Source organism: Notechis scutatus, chromosome 1 (assembly GCF_049901735.1).
Source record: "Notechis scutatus isolate UNSWTSFEM ecotype Mainland chromosome 1, rNotScu1.2, whole genome shotgun sequence".
NCBI classification, from domain to species: domain Eukaryota; kingdom Metazoa; phylum Chordata; class Lepidosauria; order Squamata; family Elapidae; genus Notechis; species Notechis scutatus.
The window spans coordinates 61,495,799-61,512,340 of NC_142009.1; the positions used below are offsets into that span (position 1 = coordinate 61,495,799).

Genomic DNA, 16,542 nt, shown 5'->3' on the forward strand with positions numbered 1-16,542 from the left:
TTCAAATATATTTAAAACAATGGAAAACGAGAAAAAGTTACTATATATTTCTCACTAAGATTATTTAAAGTGATATGATAATTTTGAGCCATTAATAATTATTAGGAAAAATGTAGTGTGACCACCTTTATGTAAGTGCACTACAGAGGTGGGATGCTACTGGTTTGGCCCGGTTCTGCCAAGCCGGTAGCGCTGAAGATCAGCTGAGATCAAACCGGTTTTCTCAGACGATCTGCTGTTGGGCCCATCCACTCATCTGGACTCCCATACTGACCTTTTATGTCCTGCTTTTGAAGCACAGCTGCTTTGCGTGTCAGCTGTGGGAGACACAGGGAGCACATGCAGGATTGTGGAAGGTGAATAGGAAAGCTTCTGCGCATGCGCAAAGCACACATTTGGTGCGTGCATGCATGCAAAGTGTGTGCACATGCGCAAAGTGTGCCTACCAAACCACACCCACCGAACCAGTGGTAAACTACTTTGAAACTCACCACTGGTGCACTATATAACAATGTTCATTCAAATGTAAGAATAATACTCAGAATAGAGTTTAATATAAATATAGAAAGATGTAGGAAACTAGCAAAATGACATACACATATAGACGCCCCAGAACCTATAAAAATACAGGCATGTTTTATCTTTGTAATAATATCTGTGTTCCTGTTTCTTTTATACAATCCATGCTCACATGTATGCTAGCATTCAAAGGCTTTATAAGCTATAATGAAAAGAGCTGTGATTCCTGACCTCTCCCTGCTAGCCAATTACATCTCAGAAAGGATATATTGGCAATCAGGGAGAGTTGGTAAGACAATATCAGATTCTTGAGGCTTTCATTATGAACCGCTTCTTGCTGTATTGACCCTGTAATGTCCTGTGCAACAGCTTTCCTGAATATCAAAGAAATATGATGGCTATCTTATTTGAGGTACAGTTCAAGAATTTTCTTCAACAGGAAAGGGAAGGGAAGGAGAAGAAGAAATAGTTGATTTATCATTTTCTTTTTGCTTTTAAATGTCTTTAGCCTTAGTTTGTAGTCAATAGGAAAACATTGGCTACAGTAGTATTGATGGGCTCTCGACTCAGAAGGCAAAGCAAAGTCTGTGATTTGATGTGCTTAAATGAGCAGGGTTATTTTCTCTGCCTTTCTTCATATCCATCCCAATTATTAATGAGAGAGAACAGACTGATTTTTCCCATTCATGAATTCATTTGAAAAATTCCAATTTTTTGAACCAAATATATTATGAAATCATAAACAGATTTACAATAATTAAATCCTGGAGTATGTGTAGGAATGCAAATATAATTTGATAGTCTTATTTATATTCATGAAAGCATGGATCACTAACTATCTATCCTAAAGTTGGGTTCATCTTAGATATTATGATTTAGAATAGCAGCTAACTACTACAAGGTAGCAATTCATTTTATTATATAGCATTTTAGGCTATTGAGTCCAACCCCATGTCAGTGTAACTGGCTGTCTAGCCTCTGCAAGAACATCTTAAATCTACCTCATTTGAAGGTTCTTGGTTCTACCATTAAACTGTTCTTTCCTATCCCTGCACTCCATTATTTAGTATCCTAATTTCTGGAACAATTTAGTAACCTATGACTATCACTAAGTGTTGTATCTTATGATTCATGATTAATGTATTTATGATGACTATGGTCATGATTTATCACGTATAGCTTTAATCAGAGCTTATGCACAGGAGACAAATTCCTTGTGCGTCCAATCATACTTGGCCAATAAAGAATTCTATCCTATCCTATCCTATCCTATCCTATCCTATCCTATCCTATCCTATCCTATCCACAAGGTTTCAAATTCTTTCTGAAATTTCTTTCTGAATCAGGTATTTGAAGAATGCTATCATTCCCTTGCCCTCTCTGCTCTCTTCATAAGGGTAAACATCTCCAATTCCTTCATTCTATCTTCATGGGGCTTATAATTTCTTAGAAAGATCATGATTTTATCACCTAATCCATTCAATAAGCCAAATCTTACCTTTGAAAATTCGTCCCAATCCTCTGAAATCCATTTGATCTGAACAATTAAATACTACTACGTATTTCCCCAGTGCTTTCCCCATGTCCTTGGTTGTTTCTGTTTTACCAGTCCCTGCAGGTCCTGCTGGGGCTCCTCCCATGTTCATTCCCAAAGCTTGAGCTAATGTAATATAACATCTGTAAAGATAAATTTAGCATATATCTGTACACACAAATGATTCTTTTAAATTTTTGAGCTTACAAACCTTTTAACAAATAGAGTGGAATAGTGGATAAGTATAGAATTTAAAGCAGTCCCTTCTTTAAATTAATTAGAAGTTGCAGGGAGAAAAGATTGTGCTCCAGTTTGCAACGCTAAGACTCCATCAGACTCAAATATAAATAAATTATTCACACCTGTCTGTTAAAGGGGTAATGACGAGACGATCTGTGCATCCCAGAAATTCATTTTGATAAACAAAATCAACATCAGTAATGGACACCAGTGTCTGATCAAGATCTTCCTTGAAATAGAATCTGGACTGCTTTAACCATTCAAAATCAGTCACTGATTTTATATGCATTTTAACCTTCAAAACAGAAAAGGAGCCTGAATTATATAAGAACTGCAAGAAACATTATTTGCATGATGAATTTCAGGGGTAGAATGATAAAATACCAGTATTTGTTTAGTTAGTGCCCCTGCCAACTTCCTCCCCAAATAATATTATCTCAAATTAACACATTTAATGTTTGGATTTACTTGCTTTCTCATTTTTACAGTAGGAATGTTGGGGAATATTTGCTATGCCCATTCTCCAGTCTTTCTTCTGAAGATGAGACCTCAAATACAGAAGTCCATCACTGAATTGCTTGCCAGTTGCTATTAGACATTTCTGCATCCCATCCTGATGCTCTGCACAGTTTCACAATTATACATGGTGGTGGTGTCGTTAAAGTGCAGCATTGCAGGCAAACTCTGACCACAGTCTGGAGTTTGAACCTGACAGCCTCAAAGTTGACTCAGCTTTCCACCCTTCTGAGGTCACTAAAATGAGGACCCAGATTGTTGGGGGCAATATGCTGACATTATAACTTGCCCAGAGACTTCTGTAAATCACTATAGTATTACCAAATAGCACTTTGGCTTATGTACCACCTATGTGTTATTGCTATACCCAAGAACAGTACCAGGCGTGTAACATAATTTCAACAATTTTATATGTACATTAACACCTCAAGCATTAATATTTTCATATTACCAGGTCATCAAATATATCACGCTGATGCACATGAATGGTGATGAGGGTTTCAAATTTCACTCGGTCAAACTTGGAAAGGTCATGAGTAGTTTGGCTAATAAGAGTATTTAGAATATCCAGAAATTTCTGATTGGTCACTGACATAATTTTCCGATCATCTTTTGCATTGGTTAATGCTTCTTCTGAATCATGGGTCCATAGCATCTGAATTCCCAGCAATCCTACCTATAATTTAAACAAATGATAAAATGTGTACAGGAACATTTATAGTTTATTTCAATGGATAAGAAATACTTGAACAACTTCCAGTTTTAAATTCTAATTTAGGGTGATTCACTTGAACAGCTAATAAGGTGGGTTTTATTATAGACTTTCCATTTTATGTAGAGTGAAAAATCAGAACACCTTCAAAGATACTTAGAATAAAACCTGAATCTTCTTTTGCTTCATTGCCACAGAGATAATGAATAAGGAGCACTCTAAGGAAAAGGGCTGAGAAAGCAAGTGGGAAGCTTAATAAAGAGCTTCTGTGAGGAGGTTTCCATCTTTCATCATTGTGGACAACCTATATTGAACAAACTCTAATTGCTTCTTAACTTATCTCCATTGGATGTGAGGATAGTCTAAAAATAGAAGTGTTGAGACATTTGGTGATTTCATGTTGACTGAGAACCTGAAATCCTGGGGACACGTGGGAGCCTCCCATTTTTAAAACTGACCACTTATATATATAATTAAAGCAGCCATCATGTCACATTGCATGATTACTTCACATAAGTATTTTTGTCTCTTCTTTCATCCCTTTTATCTTTTCCCACATTGTCACTGTTGCACCACTTTTTATTCATATTCACTTTATACAAATCTAAAACAAGCCATTGTCTAAATCAATCAATAAAAGAGAGTCCAAATTTGCTCAATTAGCATTAAGCAGTTGTAATGTTCACACAAAAACCAATAGATCTGTACACTATTACTTGTTACATTTATTGTCAAAAAAAGCAAAGTTATGATTCAGAAAATTACGTAAATCTTTCCAAGCTTTTTATTATTGGCATGCAAGTTCAGCCTCTTTGGATGCTTGTGTTCGAACACCAACTACTCATCAAATTTCTCACCTGTGCTGGAAAATGATATAGGAAATTTAGCAGTTGATAGCCTGGATCGCTAATCTGATAAAATGCAGCCCGAATTACACAATGTAATGAAGACTGTTGCATTTTCAATAGGTCCATCAGCCAAAGCTCTACAGGTCCTTTTGCATTTACTGGGGTATCCAACTGAAATAATATGTAACACATATCACATATGTGATACTACCTATTATGGCTTAGCATTATATACATATCAGGTCATAACACATGCAACAAATATGGTTATTTTTATTCAATAAAATATAGTATTTAAAAGTTCTGACCTGGTATTGAGTATGTATGCCACCACAGAGAAATACGAAGTAAATAAAAGAAATGGAAAGCAAAAAGACTACTTTCCTTTAATGGATATAACTTTTAATCTATTAGATTCTTTTCTGTTATGGTATGCTCCAGATGTGTTGCACTACAATTACCAGAATTCTTAGGGAACATTCTGAAAGGTGTACAGTAACATGTCTGGAGGATACCACATTGAGGTAGATTTGCTTATTTCTTTCAAATAGAAGGAACATTATAAGTCAATATAATTTATTGAAAAACAAATCAACTACTGCTATAGTTTTAAACATAAAATATGTACGTTGTCTAACAGTATCAGAGTACACTGCCTCCTGCTGTTAATTATGGATTAGTATGACAAGGTTATCTCAAAGCTTAATATTCACTAAAACAGTGTTTCTTAAAGTCAGGGCTGCAAAATCAAAGTTATCTGCTATCCTATGTTGAAAAATAATACAATATTAAATTGTGAATTATGATATATTCAACAATGAACATACAATGCATAACATAATAGAAACTATGAATACTACAATTCTACTCCATACCACCTGAATGACATATTTTCAATAAAATTAAAATCATGCTTTGGCAAACCTTGTAGTGGAAAAAGGATTATTTATAGATAAGGTAATTTAATAAGATTATTTTTGTGTTATATTGGTTTGTGCAAAGCAACATGCATTTCTTTTTAATTCAGGAGAATTTTGGAGCATAAAATAACTTTTTAAAAATAAAATTATACTAATTTAACAATGTAAAATGTTACAGGAATTTTTTCTCCTTCTCTTGATACAACTGTCATAATGCGATCATAATCCTTTGGATGAAATTCCACTTCATTGATATTGTCAGATAAACCAGGGAGATGTGGCTAAAACAAAAATAAGACCAATTACAACAATATAATTATCATTTAAATTAGTCATTCTTATAAATAAGATCACATGTTAAAGGAAAAAATTCTAGAACTGAAGAATTGTAATATAAGCAGTTTGTACTGATAACTATTCTGACATAATTAAATATTCACTGATGATTTATCATATGGTAAATAATTATATATATATGTATGTATGTATGTATGTATGTATGAATGTATGTATGTATGTATGTATGTATATGTATATGTATATGTATGTATATATATATATGTGTGTGTGTGTGTGTGTGTGTGTACAAACCTATATAACACTTGTAATCTACCTGAATTGTGTGAGAATCACTAGCCTGTCCAAGTATCTCCAGAAGGGCAGGATCAGAAATAAAAAAGAATCTAGGAAACAGCAATCTTTTTTTTTCCAAATACCTTTAGGAAGAAAAAAAGTATATTTCAGAAAAACAATCATTCTCCTGTTTTATGAATATTTTATATCAACCAAGACTGTCATTATATGTACATACAAATATTCTGTGCTTTCAGCTGAAATTTTCAACCATGTGAAGCTGCCACTGAACTCCAAGAGCCAATGTCCTTCGTGTTTTCCCTATTCAAATTTCTTTATTGCTTTTCCCCCCCTGTAATCCTCCTTTCACTTTCTTTTATCAATTGTATATGATACAATTGGATCTCTGCTTCATTTTGCTTCAGCATCTTCAAACACAATTTGCACCAGAAAATCAAATACAACTTAAAAATGAGGTACAAATGAGGAGAACCCTGAGTTTGGTGCTACAAATATAGTGCTATTTTATTCTTTTTGCTCCCTTTAAATATTATCAATTAATTAAATATGCAAAACTTTTGCCTCCAAGAGATAAATGTAACAATACTATTTTATTTCGCAACTACTTTTAATTATTTTCTGAATATTTAAAAAAATGAAAAGAAATATCCAACATTAGAGAATATAACCAAAATTACGCGCACAAGTCTAAAAGCATAAATTTACAGTTAGCTATGCATGCTACATATTAATCTAAAATGTTAATATTCTCTCTTTAATATTCTTAAAATCCTCCTCCAAAACATAATCCAGAATGCCACTAGAATAAAAGACAGTTTAATAAAATAAAAAATAAAAATGCACTCTTAAATTACAGCAATAAAGCATTCCTTTATTTCAAGCCACCTTTTTTTGCAGCATTGAAAAATTTATTAGTAATTTTTTTTACCCTGTAAGTGACTTCTGGCATACTTCCAATTGTTCATGTAAATGTGGTAAAAGTTGTCCCATAGTTTCATCTCCAACACAACAGCTAACCACATTGGGATTTTCATGTGCCCGCTGCATTATTTTTATCCATGATTTATCAATGTTTTGAAAACGTTTTGCTTCCTAAATAGAATAAATTCATATACACTTGAATGAGACTCAGAGGTCATTCTTAAGTCCAAGCTAGATACTTTTAAGCTTAAATATTTGCGCAGTTCAGCAGTTGCTGATTTACTACTGATTTACCTGGGGTAACTGCTTGGCAATATCCCCACCTACAAAAACAGCTTCAAGGTAAACCCAGAGGTTTTGTACGATCAACCATTCTTCAATTATATCACTGGAGGTGCTGAGTTTGTACACCCAGTTTTGAATATCTTTTTTAAATGGTGCATTATATCTAAAAAGAGGAGGCAAAGAATAATTTCAGGATTTATGTTTCTTAATTAACAATTGTTTTAGCCTCTGACAGTAAGGGAAAAATGTGAACATCTGCACAAAATAGAACAAGAGAGAAAGGCAGTGCATTCCTAATAATAATTTGAACATAAACAAACAATTGGCCTTAAAGCTAGCAGTTAATGATGAAATCCCATGTCTATGGGGATTCTCAGTCATCCAGATCATGGTTGCCCCAAAGGTGATTTTTCTGAAGAAGCTTTTGGGATGAAAAGCGAAATGTCTTCAAGGAAAAATAAACTCCAGTTGCTTTTTGGAAAAACACTTTTGGGGTGATAAAATCCCGTGATAAGTAATTTGTCCATTGCTTACAATACAGAATGGGAAGCAGAATGCTCCAGAAAGCACAGCATCATTCATTTGGTTGGAAATGCCTAGCTGACATGAACTTCTGTTTTCACATACATGTAGACTGCGAATTTCATTTCTGCTATAAGGAGCAGTTGGAATGATGATTAAAACTTAATAGAAGCAAAAAATAAAAACCTATGCCATAGTTACAAGGAACAATAGCTAGAACACTTGGTATCAGTTTTCATCATTTCATGGAGATATAAACCAAAAAATCAAAAGACCTTCTGGAAGGATCCTCTGGTTATAGCAGGGATCTTTCTACAAAATGCTTCTGTTAATACAACTCAACTAAAGAACTCCTGAAGTGCACAAATACAAAACTATTTCAGTATAAAACTATTAGTATGATGCATAATGTCAAATAACTTCTGCTCAATAATAGTCATAGCCAGAATGGGAGAAATAAATGAAACCTGGAGGTTGCCAAGCCTTTAGGAGACAGAAATGCTGTTATCCAAGGAATACAGCTTCATGTTCCATCTTCTGTTCCTTTTCATCTAACTAAAGTACTGAAGTTTGCAGATGATACATCAGCCATTGGTCTCAACCATTTGAGATGGTCCAATGAATCTGCCTATTCAAATTTCTTTATTGCTTCCCCCCTGTAATCCTCCTTTCACTTTCTTTTATCAATTGTATATGATTGATACCAGAAAATCAAATACAACTTAAAAATGAGGTACAAATGAGGAGAACCCTGAGTTTGGTGCTACAAATATAGGCTATTTTATTCTTTTTGCTCCTTTAAATATTATCAATTAATTAAATATGCAAAACTTTTGCCTCCAAGAGATAAATGTAACAATACTATTTTATTTCGCAACTACTTTTAATTATTTTCTGAATATTTAAAAAAATGAAAAGAAATATCCAACATTAGAGAATATAACCAAAATTACGCGCACAAGTCTAAAAGCATAAATTTACAGTTAGCTATGCATGCTACATATTAATCTAAAATGTTATTCTCTCTTTAATATTCTTAAAATCCTCCTCCAAAACATAATCCAGAATGCCACTAGAATAAAAGACAGTTTAATAAAATAAAAATAAAAATGCACTCTTAAATTACAGCAATAAAGCATTCCTTTATTTCAAGCCACCTTTTTTGCAGCATTGAAAAATTTATTAGTAATTTTTTTACCCTGTAAGTGACTTCTGGCATACTTCCAATTGTTCATGTAAATGTGGTAAAAGTTGTCCCATAGTTTCATCTCCAACACAACAGCTAACCACATTGGGATTTTCATGTGCCCGCTGCATTATTTTTATCCATGATTTATCAATGTTTTGAAAACGTTTTGCTTCCTAAATAGAATAAATTCATATACACTTGAATGAGACTCAGAGGTCATTCTTAAGTCCAAGCTAGATACTTTTAAGCTTAAATATTTGCGCAGTTCAGCAGTTGCTGATTTACTACTGATTTACCTGGGGTAACTGCTTGGCAATATCCCCACCTACAAAAACAACTTCAAGGTAAACCCAGAGGTTTTGTACGATCAACCATTCTTCAATTATATCACTGGAGGTGCTGAGTTTGTACACCCAGTTTTGAATATCTTTTTAAATGGTGCATTATATCTAAAAAGAGGAGGCAAAGAATAATTTCAGGATTTATGTTTCTTAATTAACAATTGTTTTAGCCTCTGACAGTAAGGGAAAAATGTGAACATCTGCACAAAATAGAACAAGAGAGAAAGGCAGTGCATTCCTAATAATAATTTGAACATAAACAAACAATTGGCCTTAAAGCTAGCAGTTAATGATGAAATCCCATGTCTATGGGGATTCTCAGTCATCCAGATCATGGTTGCCCCAAAGGTGATTTTTCTGAAGAAGCTTTTGGGATGAAAGCGAAAATGTCTTCAAGGAAAAATAAACTCCAGTTGCTTTTTGGAAAAACACTTTTGGGGTGATAAAATCCGTGATAAGTAATTTGTCCATTGCTTACAATACAGAATGGGAAGCAGAATGCTCCAGAAAGCACAGCATCATTCATTTGGTTGGAAATGCCTAGCTGACATGAACTTCTGTTTTCACATACATGTAGACTGCGAATTTCATCTCTGCTATAAGGAGCAGTCGGAATGATGATTAAAACTTGATAGAAGCAAAAAATAAAAACCTATGCCATAGTTACAAGGAACAATAGTTAGAACACTTGGTATCAGTTTTCATCATTTCATGGAGATATAAACCAAAAAATCAAAAGACCTTCTGGAAGGATCCTCTGGTTATGGCAGGGATCTTTCTACAAAATGCTTCTGTTAATACAACTCAACTAAAGAACTCCTGAAGTGCACAAATACAAAACTATTTCAGTATAAAACTATTAGTATGATGCATAATGTCAAATAACTTCTGCTCAATAATAGTCATAGCCAGAATGGGAGAAATAAATGAAACCTGGAGGTTGCCAAGCCTTTAGGAGACAGAAATGCTGTTATCCAAGGAATACAGCTTCATGTTCCATCTTCTGTTCCTTTTCATCTAACTAAAGTACTGAAGTTTGCAGATGATACATCAGCCATTGGTCTCATTTGAGATGGTGATGAATCTGCATATTGATGGGAGGTTACTGTGTTCCACTAACAACTCCAAATGAAAAGCTGTCAACATGATTGACTTTTGTCCCAACATACGTCCACACAAAAATCACCACAATGATGTAATCCCCAAGTGTAACTTCAAAAAGGCAACTATGATCTTATAGACAATGATCTCTCATCCCTTGATTGGCAATCTCTATTCACTGGATGCAATACTGTTGAAGACCATTACAACATATTTTTACTTGAAGTCAAAAGAGTCATCAAACTATATGTTCCAACAACAACTCCCAAAACAAAACAAAAAGCAGATTACCCATATCAATAAGGAAACTTCAATCCAAAAAGAGATCACTCTGGCGGAAAAACAAATCTGGTCACGTTGCCAATTTCAAAAACCGATACAAAAATTTATGCTACCAGATAAAGACCGAATGCACCAATTATCACATTAAACAAGAGGAAAACCTTCTAAGCACCAATTCCACCGTGCTTTTACAATTTTGTAAACAACAAACTAAAAGACTCAAGGTCCATCCCTCCCTTGATAGGACCTGATGGTAAAGACTGCTGACGACACCATAAAAGCCAACATCTTTAACACATTCTTGGCTCAGTATTTGTAAACAGCAATGGATCATGCCCAGTATTTCCTAGCCGCACCACAGATAACAACAATGATCTAATACATATCGATTTCACAGAAGACAATGTTGAAATAGCACTACGCAACCTAAAACCATCTCTATCTATTGGACCGGATGGAATATGTGCCTACTTCTTAAGAAAGCTATCCACTGCCATAGCCAAACCTCTAAGCATAATCTTTGAAAAATCTTTCAGGACCAGCTCCTTGCCTAACCTATGGTCACAAGCCACAGTCATCCCCATCTTCAAAAAGGGAGACCCAAGCCTAGTTGAAAATTACAGGCCAATCTCCTTATGCTGCGTCACCTGTAAAGTCATGGAATCAATTATTAACCAATCCATCATGCTCCACTTAGAGACAAACAACCTACTCTCCAATAAACAATTTGGTTTCAGAAAAAAACTATCCTGTAATCTGCAACTCTTACACTGCAAAAACATATGGACGACACAACTCGACCAGGGCAAAGCAATAGACGTAATCTACATAGACTTCTGTAAAGCCTTTGATTCAGTGGTACACGACAAACTACTCCTAAAAATAAAATCCTATGGTATCTCTGGACAACTGAATAACTGGATAGAAGCATTCCTATCAAACAGACAACAAATGGTCAAAATCGGGAGCGTCCTATCAAATCCAGTACCTGTCAATAGTGGTGTCCCTCAGGGCAGTGTTCTAGGACCAACTCTCTTCATACTCTACATAAACGACCTCTGTGATCATATTAAGAGCAATTGCGTCCTCTTCGCTGATGATGTAAAGCTGTTCAATACCACAGACAATACTGCTACCCTACAAAAAGATCTTGACTATGTATCAGAATGGTCAAACAAATGGCAACTTCAAATCTCAACAAATAAATGCTCTGTCTTACATATTGGCAAAAAAATCAGAAAATAAAATACAAGCTGAATAGTCAAGAACTTGTTGATGACTCAAGCTCTGTAAAGGACCTTGGAATACTCACCTCTAATGATCTAAGTGCTAGAGCCCACTGCAACTACATAGCCAAAAGGCATTAAGAGTTGTTAACCTAATCCTACGTAGCTTTTTCTCTGGTAATATCACACTACTAACCAGAGCATACAAAACATTTGCTAGACCAATACTCGAATACAGTTCATCAGTCTGGAACCCTCATTACGTATCTGATATTAGCACAATTGAGAAAGTCCAGAAATATTTCACAAGAAGAGTTCTCCACTCTTCTACTCGTTATAGAATACCTTATACCACCAGACTTGAAATTCTTGAACTAGAAAACCTTGAATTACGCCGTCTTCGGTCTGACTTAAGCATGGTATATAAAATCATACATTGCAATGTCCTACCCGTCAATGAATACTTCAGCTTCAACCATAACAACACAAGAGCACATAATAGATACAAACTCAAAGTAAACCGCACCAAACTTGATTGCAGGAAATACGACTTCAGCAATAGAGTGGTCAATGTCTGGAATACTCTACCCGACTCTGTAGTCTCTTCCCCAAACCCCAAAAACTTTAACCTTAGACTGTCTACTATTGACCTCACCCCTTTCCTAAGAGGTCTGTAGGGGCGTGCATAAGCGCACCAACGTGCCTACCGCCCCTGTCCTATTGTTTCTCTTATTCTTTTATTTTTCTTATATGTACCCATTTCATGTATCCACAACTATGTATACACTTATACTTACTATCTTGTAAACAATTGGCAAATCAAATAAATAAATAAATAAAATAAACATCTCTTTCCTTAGAAAACCACTAAGAATCTATCCTTAGCATTAGTGTTTGACCATGACTCCAAGTAAACCTAACTTAACCCTAGATTCATTTTCATTCAAATGGGATTTTCCCACAGTAATATACTGTGATCAACAAACAACTCTGAATGAAAATCTGTCAATGTCACATTCCTTAGAAAACTAACAATCTATCCCTAGCATTAGTTTTTGGGCATGACTTCAAGTAGACCTAACCCTAACCCTAGATTCATTTTCATTGGCAATGGAGTTTTCCTGTGTATTTTACTGTTGTTTACAAACAACTCCGAATGAAAACATGTTGATTTGGGTTTCTTTAATAAGCGTCTAAAAATTTATCTGCAGCATTAGTTTTTGGCCATGTCTCCAAGTAAACCTAAGCCAAACCCTAACCCTATTCTTTGATTCATTTTCATTGGCAATGGGATTTTCCCATGTATTTTACTGTTGTCCATAATGGACTCTGAACAAAAAGCTGTCAATGTTTCTTTCCTCAGAAAACCACTAAGAATCTATTCATAGAATTAGTTTTTGGGCATGACTCCAAGTAGACCTAACCCTAACCCTTGATTCATTTTCATTAGCAATGTTTTCTACTGTATTCTACTGGCAATTTATTCTACTGTTGTCCACAAACAACTTTGAATGAAAACATGTCAATGTTGGTTTCTTTAATAAGCCCCTAAGAATTTATCCATACTAGCATTAGTTTTTGGGCATGTCTCCAAGTAAATATAATCCTGATCCTAACTTTAAATGCAAAGATAATATAATATTATCTATAATATTTCTTATTATATAAAGATAATATTCTTTTCTATTCCATTCCATTTTAATCACCTCCATATTTCTACCAGCTTGCTAACCTAATGGCATGCTGTCTTTTATATCTCTCACCAGAGAAATTGGGAAAAGTTGCAGAGCTGTCTTGCCCAGCTCAAATATATAACAGAGTTGTAGAGGAATATATTTGCAATATAGCTCTGGTATCAACACTAACCAAGAAGTACAAATTTGCCTGAATGCAAGGGCTGTTTTGCTAGTTGTTATCCTTTATACTGAAGGGGTTACAAAACCTCATGCAGCAACACACTCTGACAGTGTCTTTGCTAGGTTGGAGAGCCACAATCAACTTTGCAATAATTGCTGTCAGTTTTGATGGCACCTGAGCATTTGTTTGCAGATGCGAGATTAAATCCAGCCTCCCTTTCCTCATTTTCTAAACAAATTTGTCTTGCTAAAAAAAATCTTGTCTTGCTAAAAGACAAGGATGTGCATCGGAACTTGTGGCCTATGGGACTTGTGCATCAAATCCTGCCCAGCTCTGATGGACTAGTCCACCAAGTCAAGGTCCTGATAGTGAGGTTGCTAGATTCCTCCTGCGACCAGCAGACTTTCACTAAGAATCTCTACACCAGACCAGTCACTGACCTTGTGTAGTTGTGGAGAAAGCTCTGAATGAAGCTCTGCATGCTTTGAACCTCAAGCTTTGCATGCTTTGCTTTTTTTGATGATATATTAATGCTTACTGTTTATCTTAGTTATATAGTTAATTGATAGTTAGTTAGTAGTGGAATTTATAATTCCAGGTGGAGAGTGTGCTGTCCAGACAGTTTATAGTTAATTAGAAATTGGGATAGTTAGTTAGGAATTGGGAGCTGTCCCCTTAAATGATAAATGTAGTTAAGACATCCTGGGAAATGTAGTCCATGTTATATGGTCACATATGTAATCCTGATTGGTCACTGAATTGACCCTTGGTGGATTGGGGGAGGTTCCTTCACTCTTCCCTGGACCCCAGCAGCATGCTGGTGCCTCACCCCCTTGCTCCTTCATTATGGGGATGAAAAGATCACTATCCTTTTACACTATGAATTCAGCTATGCAAAGATTTGGACATTGAGATGAATCTCGATGTAACCGTGAGTTATATATGAGGATACCTGATGATACTTTTTTTTATGGATGCTTTGTAGAGTTATCTGTCTGCCTTTATACATTCAGTCAGTAATTATAAAGGACAGAACACAACGATGACACCATTAAAGCCAACCTCTTTAACACATTATTTGGCTCAGTATTTGTAAACAGCAATGGATCATACCCAGTATTTCCTAGTTGAACCACAGACAACTACAATGATCTAATACATATCAATTTTACAGAAGGCATTGTTGAAAAAGCACTACGCAATCTAAAACAATCTCTGTCTATTGGACCGGATGGAATATGTGCCTACTTCTTAAAAAAGCTATCTACTGCCATAGCCGAACCTCTAAGCATAGTCTTTGAAAAATCTTTCAGGACCAGCTCCTTGCCAAACCTATGGTCACAAGCCACGGTCATCCCCATCTTCAAAAAGGGAGACCCCAGCCTAGTTGAAAATTACAAACCAATCTCTTTATGCTGCGTCACCTGTAAAATCATGGAATCAATTATTAACCAAGCCATTATCCTCCATTTAGAGACAAACAACCTACTCTCTAATAAACAATTTGGTTTCAGAAAAAAACTATCCTGTAATCTGCAACTCTTACACTGCAAAAACATATGGACGACACAACTCGACCAGAGCAAAGCAATAGACGCAATCTACATAGACTTCTGTAAAGCCTTTGATTCAGTGGTACACGACAAACTACTCCTAAAACTAAAATCTTACGGTATCTCTGCACACCTGCATAACTGAGTAGAAGCATTCCTGTCAAACAGACAACAAATGGTCAAAATCCTATCAAATTTCTGTACCTGTCAATAGTGGTGTCCCCCAAGGCAGTGTTCTAGGACCAACTCTCTTCATACTCTACATAAATGACCTCTGTGATCATATTAAGAGCAACTGCGTTCTCTTTGGTGATGATGTAAAGCTATTCAACACCACAGACAATACTGCTACCCTTCAAAAAGACCTCAATTATGTATCAGAATAGTCAAACAAATGGCAACTTCAAATCTCAACAAATAAATGCTCTGTCTTACATATTGGCAAAAAAAATCAGAAAATAAAATACAAGCTGAATAGTCAAGATCTTGTTGATGATCCAAACTCTGTCAAGGACTTTGGAGTACTCATCTCTAATGATCTAAGTGCTGGAGCCCACTGTAACTACATAGCCAAAAAGCCATTAAGAGTTGCTAACCTAATCCTACGTAGCCTTTTCTCTGGTAATATCACACTACTAACCACAGCATACAAAACATTTGCTAGACCAATACTTGAATACAGCTCATCAGTCTGGAACCCGCATTACGTATCTGATATTAACACAGTTGAGAAAGTCCAGAAATATTTCACAAGAAGAGTTCTCCACTCCTCTACTCGTTGCAGAATACCTTATGCCACCAGACTTGAAATTCTAGACCTAGAAAACCTAGAACTACGCCGCCTTCAGTCTGATCTAAGTATAGTATATAAAATCATAGATTGCAATGTCCTATCAGTAAATGAATACTTCAGCTTCAACCATAACAGTACAAGAGCACACAATAGATACAAACTCAAGGTAAACCGCACCAAACTTGATTGCAGAAAATACGACTTCAGCAACAGAGTGTTCAATGTCTGGAATACTCTACCTGACTCTGTGGTTTCTTCCCCAAACCCCAAAAATTTTAACCTTAGACTGTCTACTATTGACCTCTCCCCTTTCCTAAGAGGTCTGTAGGGGCGTGCATAAGCCCACCAATGTGCCTACCATCCCTGTCCTATTGTTTGTTTTTATTTTTCTTATATGTATCCATTTCATGAATTTATAACTATGTTTATACTTCTACCTATTATCTTGTAAGTGATTGACAAATCAAATAAATAAATAAATAAAAACAAATGATCAGTATGGCTAATGTTGACTATGTGCCAGTCTTCCTATCTTGGAAACAAGAGGCAGTTCTTCCATAATAAAAACATATCAGTAGAAATAATTAAA

General features: G+C 35.3%; 1 protein-coding gene across 2 annotated transcripts in view; it reads right to left on the reverse strand.

The window, feature by feature from the left end:
* Positions 1-16,542, reverse strand: part of DNAH8 (dynein axonemal heavy chain 8) — a 127,608-nt gene that overhangs the window by 65,177 nt on the left and 45,889 nt on the right. For both annotated transcript variants that reach the window (XM_087952510.1, XM_087952516.1), the window contains 8 exons: positions 7,099-7,252; positions 6,812-6,975; positions 5,903-6,005; positions 5,466-5,570; positions 4,379-4,540; positions 3,261-3,485; positions 2,416-2,588; positions 2,018-2,196 (listed from right to left, as the gene is read on the reverse strand). In XM_087952510.1, coding sequence (XP_087808636.1) covers positions 2,018-2,196; positions 2,416-2,588; positions 3,261-3,485; positions 4,379-4,540; positions 5,466-5,570; positions 5,903-6,005; positions 6,812-6,975; positions 7,099-7,252 — 1,265 coding nt within the window. The remainder of the gene's footprint in view (positions 1-2,017; positions 2,197-2,415; positions 2,589-3,260; positions 3,486-4,378; positions 4,541-5,465; positions 5,571-5,902; positions 6,006-6,811; positions 6,976-7,098; positions 7,253-16,542) is intronic.